The 17,842-nt window shown below is 32.8% G+C and overlaps 2 protein-coding genes across 6 annotated transcripts; both read left to right on the top strand.

Annotated features, from left to right (window-relative positions):
• Positions 1 to 865: 865 nt before the first annotated feature.
• Positions 866 to 7,368, top strand: LOC100244390 (uncharacterized). Of its 4 annotated transcripts, none has more exons than XM_002266762.4 (5): positions 866 to 976; positions 3,707 to 3,967; positions 4,513 to 4,664; positions 5,761 to 5,897; positions 6,781 to 7,368. In XM_002266762.4, exons 2-5 carry the CDS (start codon positions 3,714 to 3,716, stop codon positions 6,946 to 6,948), a joined length of 711 nt encoding a protein of 236 aa, XP_002266798.1. In that variant the 5' UTR covers positions 866 to 976; positions 3,707 to 3,713; the 3' UTR covers positions 6,949 to 7,368. The 4 variants fall into 4 exon arrangements, 2 of the variants coding, with proteins under 2 accessions (XP_002266798.1, XP_010655272.1); XR_002030896.2 differs by having other exon boundaries at positions 869 to 976; positions 5,766 to 5,897; XR_002030895.2 differs by having other exon boundaries at positions 869 to 976; positions 5,707 to 5,897.
• Positions 7,369 to 10,107: 2,739 nt separating this feature from the next.
• Positions 10,108 to 15,368, top strand: LOC100249551 (uncharacterized). Of its 2 annotated transcripts, XR_786675.3 has the most exons (5): positions 10,108 to 11,645; positions 12,809 to 13,213; positions 13,410 to 13,612; positions 14,728 to 15,042; positions 15,164 to 15,368. XR_786675.3 is itself a non-coding variant. In XM_002266713.4 (4 exons), the coding sequence occupies exons 1-4, from the start codon at positions 11,225 to 11,227 to the stop codon at positions 14,971 to 14,973; spliced, it is 1,275 nt and encodes a 424-aa protein (XP_002266749.1). In that variant the 5' UTR covers positions 10,108 to 11,224; the 3' UTR covers positions 14,974 to 15,368. The 2 variants fall into 2 exon arrangements, 1 of the variants encoding a protein (XP_002266749.1); XM_002266713.4 differs by having other exon boundaries at positions 14,728 to 15,368.
• The last annotated feature ends 2,474 nt before the right edge of the window (positions 15,369 to 17,842 follow it).

Genomic DNA, 17,842 nt, shown 5'->3' with positions numbered 1-17,842 from the left:
GTTAAAAAATTGTTATCTATTTTCTAAAATTTTAAAAAAATAAAAATCTAACTTACAAACAAAATGACACTTTTTTTTTATAGAAAATAGATTTTTGAAATTTAATTAAAATGTTTTTTAGAACAAATTTGATGGTTTTTGTAATTTATTTTTAATAAAACATTTGAAAAATGGTTAAAACTATGAATAAATATCAATGTCTTGATTATTCACGAACGTGAAAAACAAATTATTATTCATCTACTCTATGAACAAATTATTATTCATCTACTCTCCGAAGAAATTGGCATTAAGGTCGCAAAGATCAAAGCACCAATTGGCATTAAGACGGCAAAGACCAATGCACCAATTGTGATGCAATGAAGTTATTCCACATGTTTGTCACATCTAAAACAATTAGAGGTTACATTTTGACTTTTTTTTATGAGAAAAATGACATATACCAACTTTATTCTTAATTTAAAAAATTTTTATATAAAGAAGACCCGAGTTATATTTGATTGATAGAATAAATATCACCCGTATATGTATAAAACAAGATATCATATGATTCAAAAAGATAAGATATTTATGTTGTAAATTATGATATGCAATTAAAATTAGTAAAATTTGAAAATTTTCTTAGAAGATTTTTTTTTTTTTTTTTTGAAAATAAAATGTGAATGAAATTAGATTTTTTATTTTTTTTTTAACGAATGTGGGATTTTAGACATTTGTTAATCTCTATTAAAATTTGATAATTATATATATGAAAAAAAGACTTTATATATAATTGAATATTTAAAAAGATAAATGGGAGTCTATTTATTACACATGTTCCATCATTTGATTGGTGACAGCCATCACGGTGACTGTGAGAGTAGCTTCTCTTCTTCGGGAAAACGTACGTTATCAACACTAAGCTTTCTTCACACATTGAGCACAGCCGTCTCTTTCTTCACCTTCCACAGCTCTAAGCCTCTATTTTTTCTCTCAGGTAATACCATTAATTTAAAATAAAAATCAATTATTTGTATTTAATTTTATTGCTGAATCATGTTTTTGCTTATTTATTTTGTGGGTTTTTATTTGAATTTTTCCCATTCACTTCATGGGCTTGAATTCATCCGTTAATGAATCAATCTATACTTAAATTTGCTCTGGCTTTGAGTCATGATGTATTGTGTTTCTGGATTCTGGGTTTGTTCCTTTTTTTCTTTCCCTTTGTGTTATTTGTTCATTTGTTTTTGGTGAATTTTGTGGTGGGTTTGGTGGAACCTGATGAAAAGTGAATTGATTTGATAGTGATGATTCATGGGTTTGTTTTATTTTAGTTTAATTTCCACAGAAATTTCTGGGTCTGTGTTGTTCTTAGTGAATGAAGTAGAATAAAGGTTTTGAAGCTGTGTGTCTGTGATTGTGTTTGTATGTTTGTTTGTTCTTTCCTTCTTTTTTTTTCTTTTCTTTTTTTGGGTGGGGGAATCTGTTTTTTTCTGGGGTTAGTGCTTGGTTTGAAGAGGAGATTGAATTTTAAAAATGGGTTTTTATTTGGATTTTGGGAAAGAAAATTGGAGTTGGTGTAATGGAATGAGTTATGTAGTGTGATATTGAATTCACCTTTTCATCACCATTGCACAGAAGTTGGTGTTATTCATGTTCTGATCAGTTTTCTTATATCGTCTCCCTTATGATTCTCTTACAAATTGTGTTTTCCTACAATGTCTTTGGAATGGGGAATTTTCGGGGAGGGGAAATGATTTTCTTAAAAAAAATTATTTGGTTGTTTTCATCCAAATGAATTTATGATGGAAGGGAATTTGAAGGTGATTTAGAAGGCTCCTATGAAAGTTTGAATTGTGCTGAAATTAGTGGAATTTTCCGTTTGGATTGAATTCATGTTAAGACCAAAAAACTTCCTAATATTCCTGTCTTAGTCTCATGAAAATTTGTTTATAATTAAAATTTTCCAAGTGCCAAACAAGAGACAGGAAATGAAACCCTTTTCCCTGAATTGAATTTATTTCCCTCGAGGATTTGTTAGACTGTGTTGACATCTTTTACCTTTGGTGTTATTGAGAGAGAGACACACACACACAGAAAGAAGGATAGGACTGTAGGAAAACTTTTGTTTTAAAATGAATTCTGCCCAAATTCCACCACTTTTGGGTGGAATTCAAACACATTTAAATCCCTCCAACTTGTTTACCAGTTCCTTCTATTACCAACTTTTCTTATTCCGAACATTGAAATTTGCTAAGTTCAATTCAGATCCTTTCCCTTCACCCCAAATTTCCATTTTAACCACAACAATGGGGTTTTCATTTGCGATGTATAAAATCCGAGTGGTGTGAATTTAAACTTATGTAAAGTTTCACTTTTCAGCACAAATAATAACAAAAATTGAAATGACCTAATTCCATAAGATCATAAGATTTAAACCGTATCATTGATTGTTTAGCATGTAATTTCATGTTGATATTGTTTTGATTGCACTCATCCTAGAGCCCTGTTTTCTTTGTCTATGATCCCTTTGTTGGAAATATGACATTGCTTTACGAGTATGTAGCAAATGAATTTGGTTGCAAGTGTAATCAACTTCTGTGGTTCACATGCCTCATGTAGAAAGTGGTTGGAAGCCAGCTCTTAAGAAAAAAAAAATCAGTGTAAAAGATTGAAAATTAGACATATTACCTAATATTTTACCTGGAAAATTGCTGCCATTTCACAAGCTAAACACTTTGAAAACTGATTTCTATCCAGAAAATCATTTCTTGGAAACAGATACACTCGTATTATATTCCAGAGGGAAGTCTCATTAAACAAACATCTTTGGGAATGTGAACCTTCTTTTGTTGATATTTTCGGTTTCTCTTATTTTATGGGTTTCTTTTCTCTCTTTTTTGACCTATTTGGGAGAGCTTTTGGTAGCAGCACTTTTAATCTATAGCACTTCCTTTAGAAACACTTTTGTAGAAAATCAGTTATTGTTTGGATATAAAGTCATTCCCTAGACTTTTAAGATTTTTCCAAACACCTAACTTTTGTAAGGAAAAACGGTTCCCCTCCCTAAATCATGACCAAATGAGCTCTTTATATGTCTCCACGTGTGCATGTATATTTTCATCCTTTTCTTTTGCTTCTCTAATTAATTCATTTTACCTATAAATGATTTTCTCGAGATGCTGCTTGTAAAATTTTCTGCTTCTTTTTTTATTCACACCAATGAAAAAGTTATTCCTAGTTTGGTTGAAATTGGTTATCTATTTCTTTATCATTATGGAATATTCATCCACATCATGTACAATTTCCTGTTTGGCTAGTACACTTTTCCCTTCTTATCTCAATTTGAGGCTCAGTGGTATTTGTGAAAATAAATGTTAGGAATCATAATGAACAACAGCATATTCAATAACTCTGCACTTCTTTGAAATGGCAAAAAATGTCATCTCTTGCCATTTTGCAAGAAATAGGCTGGACAGACCAGCTTCATTCATTATTTCTTGATAAGTTCCGTTATGTAGCTTAGTTATCTGCGAATTTCAATTATGAGAGGCCTCATTCATCACCATGAACACTTCTTTTGTCTTGATTTTGTTTTCCTGCAACATAATGGAATCAGTTAAAGAACTTTTACTCCCTTTGTTTCTCTTCATTCCGAAACTTGTTTTTGCTATTCTTTCTTCTATTTGATAATGAACTTTTGAAACTTTTGGTGCTTATTTTGCAGAGTCCTAATGACAGATGATGCTGATGCTAACACTATAGCAACAGCAGATAGTCCATTTGCAAAGCTTCCGGATCATCTCCTGATAGAAATTTTTGTCCGTGTCCCCCACTCAGAGTGGGCACAAATTTCTTCTGTTTCAAAGCTGTGGGCCAAACAATTTCGGGAAGAAAGCCTGTGGCAAACTGCTCTTGTCAGAAGTTTTCCCTTGGCAAGCCAGGCCAAAAGGTGGCCAGGACCTATCCCTAGAGGGTTGAGCAAAAGGTAATTCTGAATGTCTCTTTGTGATAACATAAGTGTTGAACAAGGAAGCAGATGCAACACATGATTTAACATCAAATACCTATCAAAAAAAGGGAAACAGATGCAAAACATCTGAATCATCTCATTTTCTGATCAAAGAGTTGTTAGGCTACCATTTGACCCAAAATCTTAAGCAAGGTTAAGCTATTAGGTAATGGGCCAACAATGTATGCAAGGCTAACACCTCCTATGTGCAACCGCATGTCCACATAAGGAGTGGCAAATCACAAAGGGAATAAACTGACAGAGACTTGACCTTGAAACCTCTAGTTGACAAGCCCTAGTATCATGTTAAACTATAAATTTGACGCAAAAGTTTAAGCTCAACTTAAGCTGTTAGGTAATGGACTAACCATATACCAGGATAACAACTATGTGGACAGACCAATTATGTGAAATGAAATTCTAATACTTAATTCGACATCAGTGCTTACTCTTTTTTTCATCTAGTACACTCAATTCGGCTAAGCTTAAATATATTTCAACACAGCACCTAATATTTTCAGGAGATATGCAGCACTATGTGTCAGCAAGCACATCTTCACACTTGATGGTGAGATGGATGAGATTGTGGGCCACACATACTTGTTTTTGAAAGAGCAGCTTCAGCTTTCAACTATGGCACCTTCTTCTGGAATCCTTCATGGAACCATAATTGGTGTGTCTTGATTTTCACTCGCATCGTTTTGTTTCTTACAACTCTTGAATGAATCAATTGAACCATGATTAAAAATTTTACTCTCCATGGTGTGTTACTTGGGGGAAGACATTTCTTTTAGGCCAGCACTTGCTTCTGAATGTGCACCCAATGTTTTTGCTTTATTTGATCTGAATTGCATGTTCTTCCTTATGTAAATAAGTTCAGGAATCTAAAACCATGGTGCCTGTTTGATAATCAAGACAATAGGATTCTCCACATTTTTGTAGAAGCTTACTCCAGTAGTTAGCTTAGTGCTTTAAACCTGTAGGAGAATATCAACCAAGCCTGCAATTGACTAGAAGAAAAGAGGTGGGGCAGCCACTGGTCTTCCCTTAAATTTCCCTTTTCCTCTGATACATGAAAAAAAATTACAGGCTGGGTTAGGTAATATGGTATCTACTTAAAGTATTGTTCTTGTCTCAGTTAAAAAACAGAGTTAAGCTTCCTACACTATAGCTTGCCTGGAAAATGAAATAAATGTGTTTTCTGTGATGTTCCCTTTTCCAGTATTTTAAACTAAACTCATTGGTGCAAATCTAGAACAACCATTTTCTTGATCTAGTGCCTTGAAATTCTAAATGATTGATTGCATTTGTGTGATTGTCTATTGTATTCACCATGATAGCACTTTCTTGATTAGTAAATCATGAATTGTATGAATGACTAGTAAGAACAAGAAATCTAATCTAGATTTATTGTTTGTCATGCATAACAAGTGATTTAGTGAAAAAGAATTTGTATATTCTCTTATCATTGTGTGTCTGTGTGAAAATGTCCTTTTAGAACTTTTTGTGCTTCAATTGGTCACTTATCATGCAAATATGTGTCTCGAGTTTTTTGCATAGTTAAGCATAGGTGTAAAAGTGGAAAATAATTGGATCTCCAAACCACGGGAACAGGTTTGCATGCTTGGTTAAGATGAGTGCTCTTTTTCTAGCTTATTCCGTTGTGTGTCTGTGTTTTTCCATAACAATTAGTTCTTTGTGGAGAGCTTGAGCAGAAACCCGAATGTCCTTAAGAACTCCTATCTGGGAATGACTTTGCATTTTAGCAGATCAGTTTATTGCCTGTGGTAAATCAAGGGATGTGGCCCATGAGCTTGCTTCGCAGATCTGGCTGGCTGTTCTTGACAATTTGGAGGAAAATCACTACACATTTCTCTTACTAAAACGATTCGCACAAGAGGGAGATGTAAGCATCTAATCAGAAATCACTCTTTCTATTACTTTATGATTATACTTGATCAAAATAAGATTGATTTACTGAGATAATACTACACACATACATATATATACATGCAGAAGACCATCGCAAGGTTTCGAGTTTTCTTTGCCCCCAATTCTTGACTTCACACAATCCTCTAAGCAATGATGCCAAACTCCTTGAAAGCCAGTTAGTGGAAAGAGACAGCCTGCAACTATTCTTGGCTGAGACTTTTAGGCGGGTAGAAAAATCTACCCGCTTGTTCATGCAATTCAAACGGATGTAACCAAGGAGTGGCCTTCCATACCTTATATTATATACTCTAGAAATGGTCTAGAAGAAAAGGCTAGAACATCCACTTTGATGAAGGGATCTGCATTTGTCTCTTAGGGAGATGGTCACCAGAGAGAGCCAAATCTGATTCTGAAACCTCAATGGGCTCCTCCACAACTCCCATCTAGCTATTTGATAAAAGAAAAATGGCTCGATCTTCACAGTTGAAACCCTTACACATGTATTTGTGTATGTGTTTTTTGTGGGTGTAGTTCATTTAGAAGGGGGAAAATATAAAAATAAAGGTCATTTCCATATTTTGAATCATCTGGGTGGATTTATATTTTGAAATTGACCATCTCAAAGGAGACCCCTGCCCCAGGAGAGTGAGAGCTCTATCACTTCTGTTAACAACTGAAGTTGAAATTCTTTTTCCCGATAACAAACAATGAAGTCCTAACTAAATAACCTCACACTCTCTTAAATCCCAAACTTTTCAGCAAATGTAATTTGTTCCGTATTCCTTGGATATACTCTCTGCAGGGTTTTCTCCCACATTGATGGTATTTACCCTTTGCCCTATTGGTATTTTCTTCAGGTTTTTCTTCCATATCCGTACTCAAGATCGATTAAAGTCCAGTGGAGGGTGTTTGAGAAGCTCTTCACAGATTTTCGTGACTGCTTGAGCCATGCAGACTACTATGATGTATTAGCAATTGCCAAGACCAAGTTTCAGCCGATACCATCTGCTTGGTTAGGTTACTAGTCCACTTCAACTTAGCGGGCCAGAACCATGTAAGTCTTTGTATAAATCAATATAAACTCTTACTCCAAACTGTTTGGTAGCACATTGATATGAAGATCTCTATACCCTGCTTTACAAAAAAAAAGAAAAAAAAAAAGGCCTGTAAATTTTCTACCCAGAATTGCTGTTCGGCTTTAAGAAGATACCCAAGATTAGTCCTTTAAATGTGATAAAACTTATACATTGTAGATTTCCCTCTTTCCTTTTGTTCAAGGTTTTAGAGTAGAACCTCAAACTCTTGCCATATCTTGGTTGCTTCAGAAATTTAACTATTTGTCAGCTCTTGCTTATGTAACTTTGAAACAGTTTCTTTTGTTTCAACATCTCTCACATTTGTGAAAAACGAGCACATAATAATCAAATCAATTGATAATTCTATCATGATCTTGGTTGCATGTAGTTGAAACTTCTGTTTACCTTAGAAAGATGCTTTCTATATATGGCATGTGGCAATGGAAGCCATACCCGACGAAAGATTATGAGTTCATAGATGGTCATTTGAGCTATAGACGCAAATGAAATTATGAGTCTGTTTGGTAATTGTTCTTTAAAAATGGTCTTTTTGTGAACAGAAAACTGTTTTTCAGTTAACAAATTTCAGGTGTTTTCACTTGTTGGTAAACTGTTAGGCAACCCTAACTCTAATCCTAAGTCCTCCATCATCTTCTTCTCCTCCTTCATCTTATTAGAATTGAGTTCCCCAACAGAAATTTGTTTCCAAAAACAAATAAAAATAAAACTGTCTTAAAAACATTCCCAAACAGGCCTGTGGATTCTGTATCATGTAGCGTTTGAATTGGAGCTATTTTTTTATTTCTATCTTTTGAAACTTATATTCATTCTTATGCTGTGTTGCATTGAGATTTTGCTCTAAAATATTATTAGCAGGCCTTTCCAACAGTGAGGAGAATCTTACACTTCTCATTTCTGGTTATACCATGAAAATTTCTGCATGGAGCTTGCATCTTCCTTGACATCTAGGCTATGTTTGATACTCGGAAAATTTGAAAGAAGATTTAAGGAAAATAGCTTAATAGGTAAACACATACGTCTTTAGCTAATTTTAATTATATTTTTTTTATATTCCTTAATAAAACAAAATACAAGAAAATAAAGCTTATATAATATAAGCTTTAAAATAAATCTTAGGGTTTGACGGTGCTTTAAAATAAAACACTTTCAAATTATGATCACAATTATTTAGGAATAAGCTATTTTAGACCCTCAATTAACTTAAAACTTCACAAAACCTTCTTACAAATTCGAGAAAATCGTAGAAGAACTACATATGTATTATTATTTTCATCATCTGCTTTCAAATTGTGAAAAGATTAATAGTGAGATTATACCTCATAATTATTAATTTTAATATTCAAATGACATATCATTTGTGTAAAAAAAAATACATATTAACTAACGAAATGAAATGTGAATAAATATTTAAACAAGTAAAAATTAATAAGTACGAAATTAAAAGCATACCCTACACCCTCTAACTTTTCACTTTTGGAGTATTAAAGCATCCAAGCTTTTTCTAAGGGTGCGCTTGTTATTCTATAGGAAAACAAGGGCTACTTTCGTACTTGTACCTACTTCCCGCCTAAACCAGTTATAATTGTTTCTTAATCTTGGGTTACTAAATGCACCCACCCGGGTTCATTAAGTTAATCCACCTATTTTAATAAAAAAAAAATTAGATGAAATGTCAAAATTACCCTCACATTCTAAAGCCTATATTCTCTTTTTAGTTTTTTCCAAACCCATCTTTTTCCTTTTTTTCTTTCTCTTGCCCAAATCTATAATCTTTTGCATTATTTTTATTTGGTCAAATAAAAAATTAAAAAAAAAATCCTATTTAAGAATCTAATATAACAACAAAAATTAAATATTCAACTCAAACTCAATTCTGTGTTATTTTCATAAATTTGAATGAAGTTTGAACAAATGAAAACGATTGCATAAATTGAGTCGAATCAAATTCAAGTGAGATAAGATTGGATTGAGTTGACATCATTTTTTTAAATTTGGGTTAAGCTTCAATCGTGGACTTAGATTAGTTGAATTGATATAAGTCAAATTCAAGTTTGATAAGATGGACGAAATAATACAAATTATTATTATAACTTGATATTTTGTTCATATAAAATATTAAAATAATTTTGGCCTTTTCAATACTAGGATAGAAGATATAATTTTAGTAAAATTTGAAATTCAGCATTTTTGTGGAACTAATAAAAATAAATTTTGAATAATTATTTTTTATACACTCATAAGCTATTTTAATAAATAATTCTAAAAGCATTGCTCCACAGAAGTTAAGGGTTTGTTTTGATATCTATTTTTGAAAATAATTCTAAAAAATAATTTTTGAAAACAATTTTTTTAAACTGTTATCTAATTTTGGTAAAACAAAAGCCTACATACCTACTTTGTTTGTAACCTGCTTTTAATATTTTTAAATGAGTTTTAAAAATAAATTCTATATTAAGTATTTTATTTTTAACCATTTTACATTTGTATAATTATTTTTTAAAACAACCATTAAAAAACAAGTTAAAATAATAAAAAACAACTAAAATATATTTTCTAAAAACACCTTATTTTATATTAAAAAAAATAATTTTCAATTGTTAAACATATTTTTTATGTTTTTTGTTACAAAAAAACATAAAATTATTCTAAAAAACAATTCCCAAGTGATTAGATATTGTGCATTAAAATCGTAAAAATATTTAAACTTTGGGATCATGGCCAAACAATAAATATAAAATTGGATTAAACCCCTTGTATAACACCTTATTATATAGTTTTTTATAAATAAATATTTCAATAGTGAAAACATTTAGAATAAAAACATACTCTAAAAATAAAACATTATATATAAAAATTATTTCTAAAATATATTTAAAAATATTAAAAATAAGTTAAAAATTAAAGCCATTAAACAAACTTTTATTTTAAAAACTACAAACTAAAAATAGTTTTCTACATGAATCCATCTAATTCTTCCCGAACCAAGTACTGAAGGGTAAAATGGTAATTCTATAAAAATTATGTTAAATAAAAAAACAAACAGTTTCGCGGCTTTCTGCGAGAGGAGGGAGTGGAGGTGACTGTTGTTCTGACAATATTCTCTGTAGTCATCTGGGGTTTCGTGATCCAATTCCCATTTACGGAAACACCCCAAAAATATAAAATTATTCAAAATTTTTCTCTTTTGCAATAATTAAAAAAGTTTTCCACTGATTTTTTTCCTAATTATGGGAATTAATGCTCTCATTCTCATTATTATTGCTCAACTCTTTTGCATTCCCAACCTACTCTCCTGCCTCACCACTTCCCCTTCCGAGGCGTTCCATAGAAACACAAATCCTAGAGATTCTTCTCTGCTTCTGGGAACTCTGGGGTTTTTTTGGGTTTTTGATGATGTTCCTGAATATGGGTTTTGTTTTGTTAAGAGTCTGAGCACAATGCTGATCACCTGATCTGATCTTTTCAGGGTGGTAATGGGTTTTCTGTTTCAGGGTGTTGTTTGGTATGGTTTTTCGGAGAAATGTGGGCTTTTTGAGCACTGAGATGGTGAAGCTTTTGTGAGCTTATAGAGGTTTCTGGGGGTTTTTATCACCATGGGTGCTGTTTATGAGTTCAGCAAAGATGATCTGATCTATTCGGGTTTGTGAGGGGGTGGTGTTTGGTGTGATGTTGCTGAGAAATGTGGTTTGTTGAGCAGTGAGATGGTTATACTTTTGTTAGCTTGAGAGAGGTTTCTGGGGTTTTGATCAGTGTAAGTGTTGTTTCAGGGTTAAGCAAGGCTGATCAGATCTCTGGTTCTTTTTTGGAGTAATGTTGCTGGAAAATGTACTTTTCTGAGACTGAAATGTTGAAATTTTTACTAACTCGTGAGAGGTTTCTGGGTTTTTGATCGCTGCAAGTGTTGTTTCAGAGTTCATCTGACTGCATTTACTTTTCTGCTAAAAAAATGGGGTTTTAGTTTAGGGTTTCGTGTTTCAAAGAAAAATAGATTTCTTTGCTGTTTTTAGCTTGCTTGAATCTCTGGGTAGTCTATCTTTTTTCTTGAAAAGATCTTTGTTGTCTAATAAGTTTGAATCTGAGGCTGTTTTTGGGCCTCATAGGGTTAAGATAGGTGGTTTTGTTCTTAGTGGGGTTTGGATTTTGTAGCTTTTTTATGTTTTGGTTATAAGAAAAAGCTGCTTTGCCTCAAAAGACATATTTTATAATGGATTTCTTCAAAGTTAAGAAGTTTAGAAAAGCCCACAAACCAAACCCAGAAAAGGATTCAGAGGATAAGCCTGTGCCACAACCTGAGGAACCCAAGAATGAGAATGGTGATAATATGAGTAAACCAGCTAACTCTGATCCCTCTGGTGATGTCGAGGATGATGATGATGATTTTATTACAAATGAGGTGAAGAGGAGGTTGAAAGAATTGAGAAGGAGCAGTTTTATGGTGTTAATACCGGAAGAGTCTTGCCCGGAAGAGGAGGAGGAAGAGGAAGGTGAGATGAGCTCTAGCGAGTGGAGGGATGGGGATGCAGAAGGCCGACAACCATGGCACGGGTTTAATGATGTGTTTGACAAATATTGCGAGCGGATGTTGTTCTTTGATCGGATGAGTGCTCAGCAACTGAATGAAGCTGGTATATACATTTTGTTATAATTTGATCTAAGTGTTCGCGTTCATGTATGCTATATAATTTGAGCTGAATTGCCTCTTGACCTATTAGAATTTTCTTTTTTTTGTTTCAAAAGTGAAATTTGTTACTAACGTCTTCATAGAGATTATGTGTTCGTTGTTTTACTTCCCCTTGACCAAGATGCTATTTAAGAGGTGGCCAGAGGAAAAGGCCGAATCCTCCCTGAGTAAACAGCAACCTCATTTGATTTAGGCTTAATTTAGTGGAAAAGCTCAACTGAGAACTAAACCAACTAGTTCATCACCTCAATGCAAGAAACTAGATTGATTATAGAAATTTGAGTATGTTGGAGTTCTGATTTGACCCAGTTTTGGCTTCATGAAGATTGATGAGCCTTGGGTTCAAGATATATATGTTTTTTCTTGTTGAAGTTCTGAAAATCTATGTATCAGTTTTTGCCATTTCACCCAAGTCATTGAATTTGTGCAATTGTTTACTGAAATCATCAATATTGTATAATTCGAATTTAGGCTATTCCCAAATCTACACTTATTTTTTTCAGAGCATCCTACCTTTGAAGCTCATAAAGTTGCTTTTAGAACATCCTCTGGATGGGCTACCACAAACCTAGAGTTATCCTTTGGGGCATATGTAGGAATACTTGTAGTTACCTCCACTGATGAGAAACTCCATATGATTTTTCAATTAAGTCAGGATTATTTGTTAGTGGAAGATTTTTCAGTTTTATCTAGCCCGCCTCTTTCCACCAGATCACACCGAGTCCTGGACTGTGAACAGGGTAGGTTAAGCTCTTTAATGTTGGGGATTGTGGCTTCCAACCCTTCAAAGGTACTCTTGTTCCTATATTTCCTGATACACCAGGCCCGAAAAATTGGAACACCTCTCCCCACCTTTCTCATTCTTTTCTTGGTGTGGTTACTATCACAGCAGAGAAGCACCTTCTTCAAAGGTCTATGAAGCATCAAAGCAATCTGGAACAAAGCAGTAACCATGGACCAAGCTCCCTATACAATATCCATTTTTCTTGTCCTCCTGAATTTCCCAACTTTTGGCACATTTTTGTTTTCAAATAGCCTTCTTTGGGTTGTGTGGGATGCTAGAATCTTTGAATCTGTATGACAAATTAAGGTTCTGTTGTGTTGCAGGTTCTGACGTTCCTTTAACTCCATCACCAAGATCTGCATCTAAAAAGCTTTCATCTCCCTTCCGTTGCCTTTCTTTGAAAAAGATGGAAGAAGCTGAAGATGAAGCCGAACACCTGCAGAAGCCAGATAACAACCCATATCAGGATCTTGAAACGGCATATGTAGCTCATATTTGCTTGACTTGGGAGGCACTTCACTGCCAGTACACACAGTTGAGCCAGAAAATCTCATGCCAACCCGAAAATCCCACTTGTTACAACCACAGTGCCCAGCAGTTTCAACAATTCCAGGTTTTGTTGCAAAGGTTTATTGAAAATGAACCATTTGAGCAGGGCCCCAGAGTAGAAATTTATGCTCGAGCAAGAAATCTGCTCCCTAAACTTCTCCAGGTTCCAAATGTACAAGGTAGGTGCATATTTACATAAAAACACTGGACCATTTTGATTGGAAATTCCATGGTCCCACCTATGAATGGTGTGTTGTTTACATTTTCATTTTGCACCTTGAAACTAAAGAGTATTTTCAATAATATTTGGAGTACTTGGGGTTGAATTTTTTCTGGCTTGTGCTGTAAAGTGTTTTTCTTTGTAAATCTGTTCAGATTCAGATCAAACACGGATGGAAGAGGAATCAGATTTTCTTGTCCTTGCCTCTGATCTAATTAGAATCATTGAGAGCTCAATCCTTACTTTCCACCTTTTCTTGAAGATGGACAAGAAAAAGTCGAGTGGTGTTCTTAATCTGTTTGGTGGACAGAACCAGACTGCTACACCACTTCAACAGATTCAATCTTTTCTTGAGAAGGTAAGGTTTCCATGCTGTATCTCATTTCAATCAAGGCAATGATTCGTGACCTAAAATTTCACGTTCTTTTTCTGATAAATAATAGCATAGCTGTTGTAGAAATCCAGTGCAAGAACTTGTTGCTTGCTTAATAATACTTACCAACCACAACGTTTTATTCTATTCTTTTCAAAAGCCTAATTCTTGATAGAACCATCTAATTGCTAGATACATATTGTGTGATAGTCATTGGACTCGTTCCTGACAATCCCTTTCCATTCTCCTCATGTTTTTGCATCTTTCATGGCTTTTACCATGTGGGCATTTCCTCTCTTGAACACAGACATCTGATACATGTTCATCCTGGAAAGTCACATGGCAGCTTGCCTGAGACTGGTCTATATTAGTAGTTGACAAGCTTACTCAGGGATGAGGAAATTGGGGGATCCATATTAGAAAGCCGTTCCATTATTTTGAGTTTCCATCCCTCGTTGCAGTGGCTGGTAGTGGAGGACTCTCATAGACAGTTCAGGCATTTGGACCTGTTGTTTTGTGGGTGATTCAGCCATGCAATGTCAGGTCCCCATGGCTAGTCTTTGAGTCCCCACAGCACCCCCTCTCACATTCATGGTACTGTAGTAGTCTAGCACTCCAGTAATTGCTCCCACATTTCCTTATCATATTTTGGGTATTACCGTCTTCTGTGAATCCCTGTTTTGATCCTCCTTTTATTAAACTTGTCCTCAGTCAAATAATTTATGTATTTTTACATCCCATGCTCGAGATGATTTGTTTGGGACATACCTTTTACTCAATTTCCTTGTCATATTCTAATCATACATTCAACACTATCTCCTCAATATGACCGAATACTGTATATGATGCTTGCAATTTTGTTAGCTTCATTTCTAGAGTGGGCTGGGTAGTAAAGTAGTTTTGGGTTGATACATTCTCATAATCGTGAACATGAAGATTATAACCCTAGCTGACATTCCCAGATGCATGGGCAAGGCATTCCATTGTGCCAGAGCTGGGAACCAAAAGCCTTAACACATCCCTAAACTGTATTTATCTTTTATTTTATTTATTTATGGGAATGGCATATATGCCACAACTCACGTGCCTTCAAACTGCAGAAAGAGATGAAACTGAAGGAGCTGCGCAGAAAGCAGAAAGGCCGGAAAAAGAAATCCTGGCCCGCAACTCATGCAGAAGTGGAGATGCTGTTTGGCCTCATTGACATCAAAGTCCTGTCAAGAGTACTGAGAATGGAAAGGATCACCAAGGAGCAGTTGCTTTGGTGTGAAGGGAAGATGAACAAGCTCGAGTTACTGGATGGAAAGCTCCAGCGAGACCCTTCTCCTACCCTTTTCCCTTGTTAATATCTGTAAGGAAACATGAACAAACCAAGATTTTTCAGGTGGGAAGCTGCAGAAAGACCGTCTTCACCTGTAAGAAACTCTGCTAGGATGATAGAAACATCATTCTCCTATTTCCTCAAGAATTTTTGGGTTCCCTATCTAATTAGTTTGATCTTTGATGATACATTGGTCTGAATTTCTGTAAGCAAAGTATTCAAGGCTGTTGATCCGTTCAAATGGGTAGAAAACTTACCAGTGTCTACATCAATGAAGGAAATCTGCAGATTAGGCGTCTTGTCCCGTCTCGTTTTGCCTGCAGCTTCTTTGTCTGGTCAGTTCTTTTCAACCAAATCAATGGTGAATTCTATTATGTTGATGTTGTCTTCTTCCTCAATGGAGTTCATGTTTCTGATATTTGTCATGGAATCTTCAATGAAAATGGTGTTTTGAGTTCCATTTTGCTTGGATTATGGAGGATATGTTGTGTTCGGTAGAAGTAGAATGGCAACAGGACAGGAAGAGTTGACTTTTTCTTATTGTTTTTTTCAAAATATTTTTTCTTTTCTTAACGTTTTAATTATATTAAAAATAAGTATAATTTATTAATAAATGAATATTAATTTTTTTATAATAAATATTTTTTTTATTTTGTGTTTGTAGGAGAAAGAAATTCTCATTGTAAATTTGTGGAATATTTGGTTTTGGAAATCGAGGAAAAAGAAAATAAAGAGAAAAAGTAGAAAGAAAAAGTAGAAGAAATAAAAAGAATATTAAAAAATAGATTTAAAGTTTGTAAATTATTTTTATATATGTTTTTAAAATTTATTTTATTGTATTGGGATTAAATAATTTTAAATAAATACATTTTAATTATAAAATTTTTTTTTGTATTTTTTATAATGAAATCAAATATAAAAACATTATTTTGTTTTTTTTTAACAAACAGGGCCTTATGGACTTACCATTTCTCCTCGTTTTAAATTTTAAATAAACATATGAATTCAAAGAAAGAGAAACAGGACATATTTGGTAAAAAATTGTTCTTTGATATTTTGTAAAATAATTGTTTATTTGAAAACGAAAATACTTTTAATATGTTTTAAAAAAAAAATTTATGTTTAATATTTTATATTTAATCATTTTACGAACTATAATTATTTTTTTGAAACAATCCAAAAAAAATAAATAGAAATAATTAAAAAATGTTTTTTAAAACATCTTGTTTTTTTGTTTTTAAGTATAGAAAACAGTTTTTTTTTTTTTTTTTTTTTGTGAAACGGTTTTTCCTTTTTTTTCATGTAAAATAAAAAACTGTTTTAGAAAATGATTACTAGACCTTAGGCTGTGAAAAGAATTTGGGTTGGTGGGCTTGAGATTGGGCTTTTTGAGCCCACGAGGCTAAATGATTGGGCCTTTGGGTAGTTTCTTATTTTTAACTTTTATGATAAGTGAAGGCTAAGGCCAAGTTTGTTATTTTAAATGGCCTTTTTTTCTTCTTGTTATGAAATTTTTTTTGTATGGGCTAAAAAGGGCTTTCACTAATTTTTTTGGTAAAAATTCTCTTTTAGCCAAGAAGTCAAAAATTCTTTTTTAGCTTTAATAAAAGCTTTTGTATCCATTTAGATAGTTTTGTTAAAAGAATTTTTTATTTTTTAAAAAAAAATATTACTTCTTGTAAAAGCTTTATTCCACTTCTTTGATAAATGATTTCAAAATTATTATTATTTTGAAAATTATAACTTTGATTTTAGTTTTTAACAATCGATCGGAAGAGACATAATTTAAAGTATGTCTAATACAAATTTTAGAAAACGTTTATAATCTTCCTTAAAAAAAACTTTATTAAATGATAAAATATTAGATTTTAGCTTTTAATCAATAAAATATCATTACATTTTAATTTATTTTTATGAATTTGTTTTTTATTCAAGAAAAATAATACCCTTATGAATCCAAACATGATAGATAATTAAGAGAATTTTTTTTTCATTTTTTATTTTAGAAAAAAAAAAAGGCAAAGAGAAAAGGCAATGATGTGGTGACAAGCCAAAGTCCAAAAATGGGAGCCGCCACCCATGCCAAGGTCCTAAGAAGCAAAGACAACTCCAAACCCTCCAAATGGGTCTCTCAATCAACATTTCACTTTTTGGCCTTTTGGGAGAAAAGAAAAGAAAAGAAAAGAAAAGAAAGTGGGGCATCCACTTGTACTTTCATTAAGGTCTCCATCCCTTTCCCTTTGTTTTCTCCCCCATTTTCTCTTCCTCTTCTTTTCTTTTCTCTTGGGTGCTTCAATTTTGGTGGAGGATAAAAATATCACAAATTTATAAATATTAAATGGTTGGATTTTATGAAAATATAAAATAATAATATATGTTAATTTAAAACAAAATATTCATAAATTTATACTTCTTCTATATTTAATTACTTTAAAATATATATATAAATTATTAAAAATTTATTCTTCTGCGTTACTTTAAAGTGTGTTAGGTATGTGAGAATACGAATAAAAATAAGATAAGAATGGAATGGAATCATAATACCATGCAAAATAAATGAATCAAAATCTTAGTAAAAATAGGATTTAGTTTCTATAATAATGAAAGATTTTGATTTTAAAAAACAATTTGAAAACATAAATGAATAAGGGATGGAATTGACTTCTCATTCTATAATCCAGCGTTCCAAACACGGTCTTAAAGATCATAAGCTTTTAAATTTTAAAACCATAATTATTAAAAATCATATATTTGCAAAATTATTCTTTTATATATAGAAGAAATAAATTAATTTGGAGAAATATATGATAAAATATATGGAATTTAAAGATATATTTTTATTTTCCTTTATTATTATATTTTTTTTATAAATTTTTGAATTAAGTTGTTTCTAT

The sequence above is a fragment of the Vitis vinifera genome, chromosome 9, assembly GCF_030704535.1.
Source record: "Vitis vinifera cultivar Pinot Noir 40024 chromosome 9, ASM3070453v1".
In the NCBI taxonomy this organism is placed as follows: Eukaryota; Viridiplantae; Streptophyta; class Magnoliopsida; order Vitales; family Vitaceae; genus Vitis; species Vitis vinifera.
This window is presented reverse-complemented; position numbering and strand designations above follow the sequence as displayed.

Coding starts and splice junctions, on each gene's coding strand:
- LOC100244390 (XM_010656970.3), top strand. CDS start 3,714: ATGACAGATGATGCTGATGCTAACACTATAGCAACAGCAGATAGTCCA. Junction 3,968..4,512: donor CCTAGAGGGTTGAGCAAAAG/GTAATTCTGAAT, acceptor TAATATTTTCAG/GAGATATGCAGCACTATGTG. Junction 5,898..6,780: donor GATTCGCACAAGAGGGAGAT/GTAAGCATCTAA, acceptor TATTTTCTTCAG/GTTTTTCTTCCATATCCGTA.
- LOC100249551 (XM_002266713.4), top strand. CDS start 11,225: ATGGATTTCTTCAAAGTTAAGAAGTTTAGAAAAGCCCACAAACCAAAC. Junction 11,646..12,808: donor TCAGCAACTGAATGAAGCTG/GTATATACATTT, acceptor GTTGTGTTGCAG/GTTCTGACGTTCCTTTAACT. Junction 13,613..14,727: donor TTCAATCTTTTCTTGAGAAG/GTAAGGTTTCCA, acceptor TTCAAACTGCAG/AAAGAGATGAAACTGAAGGA.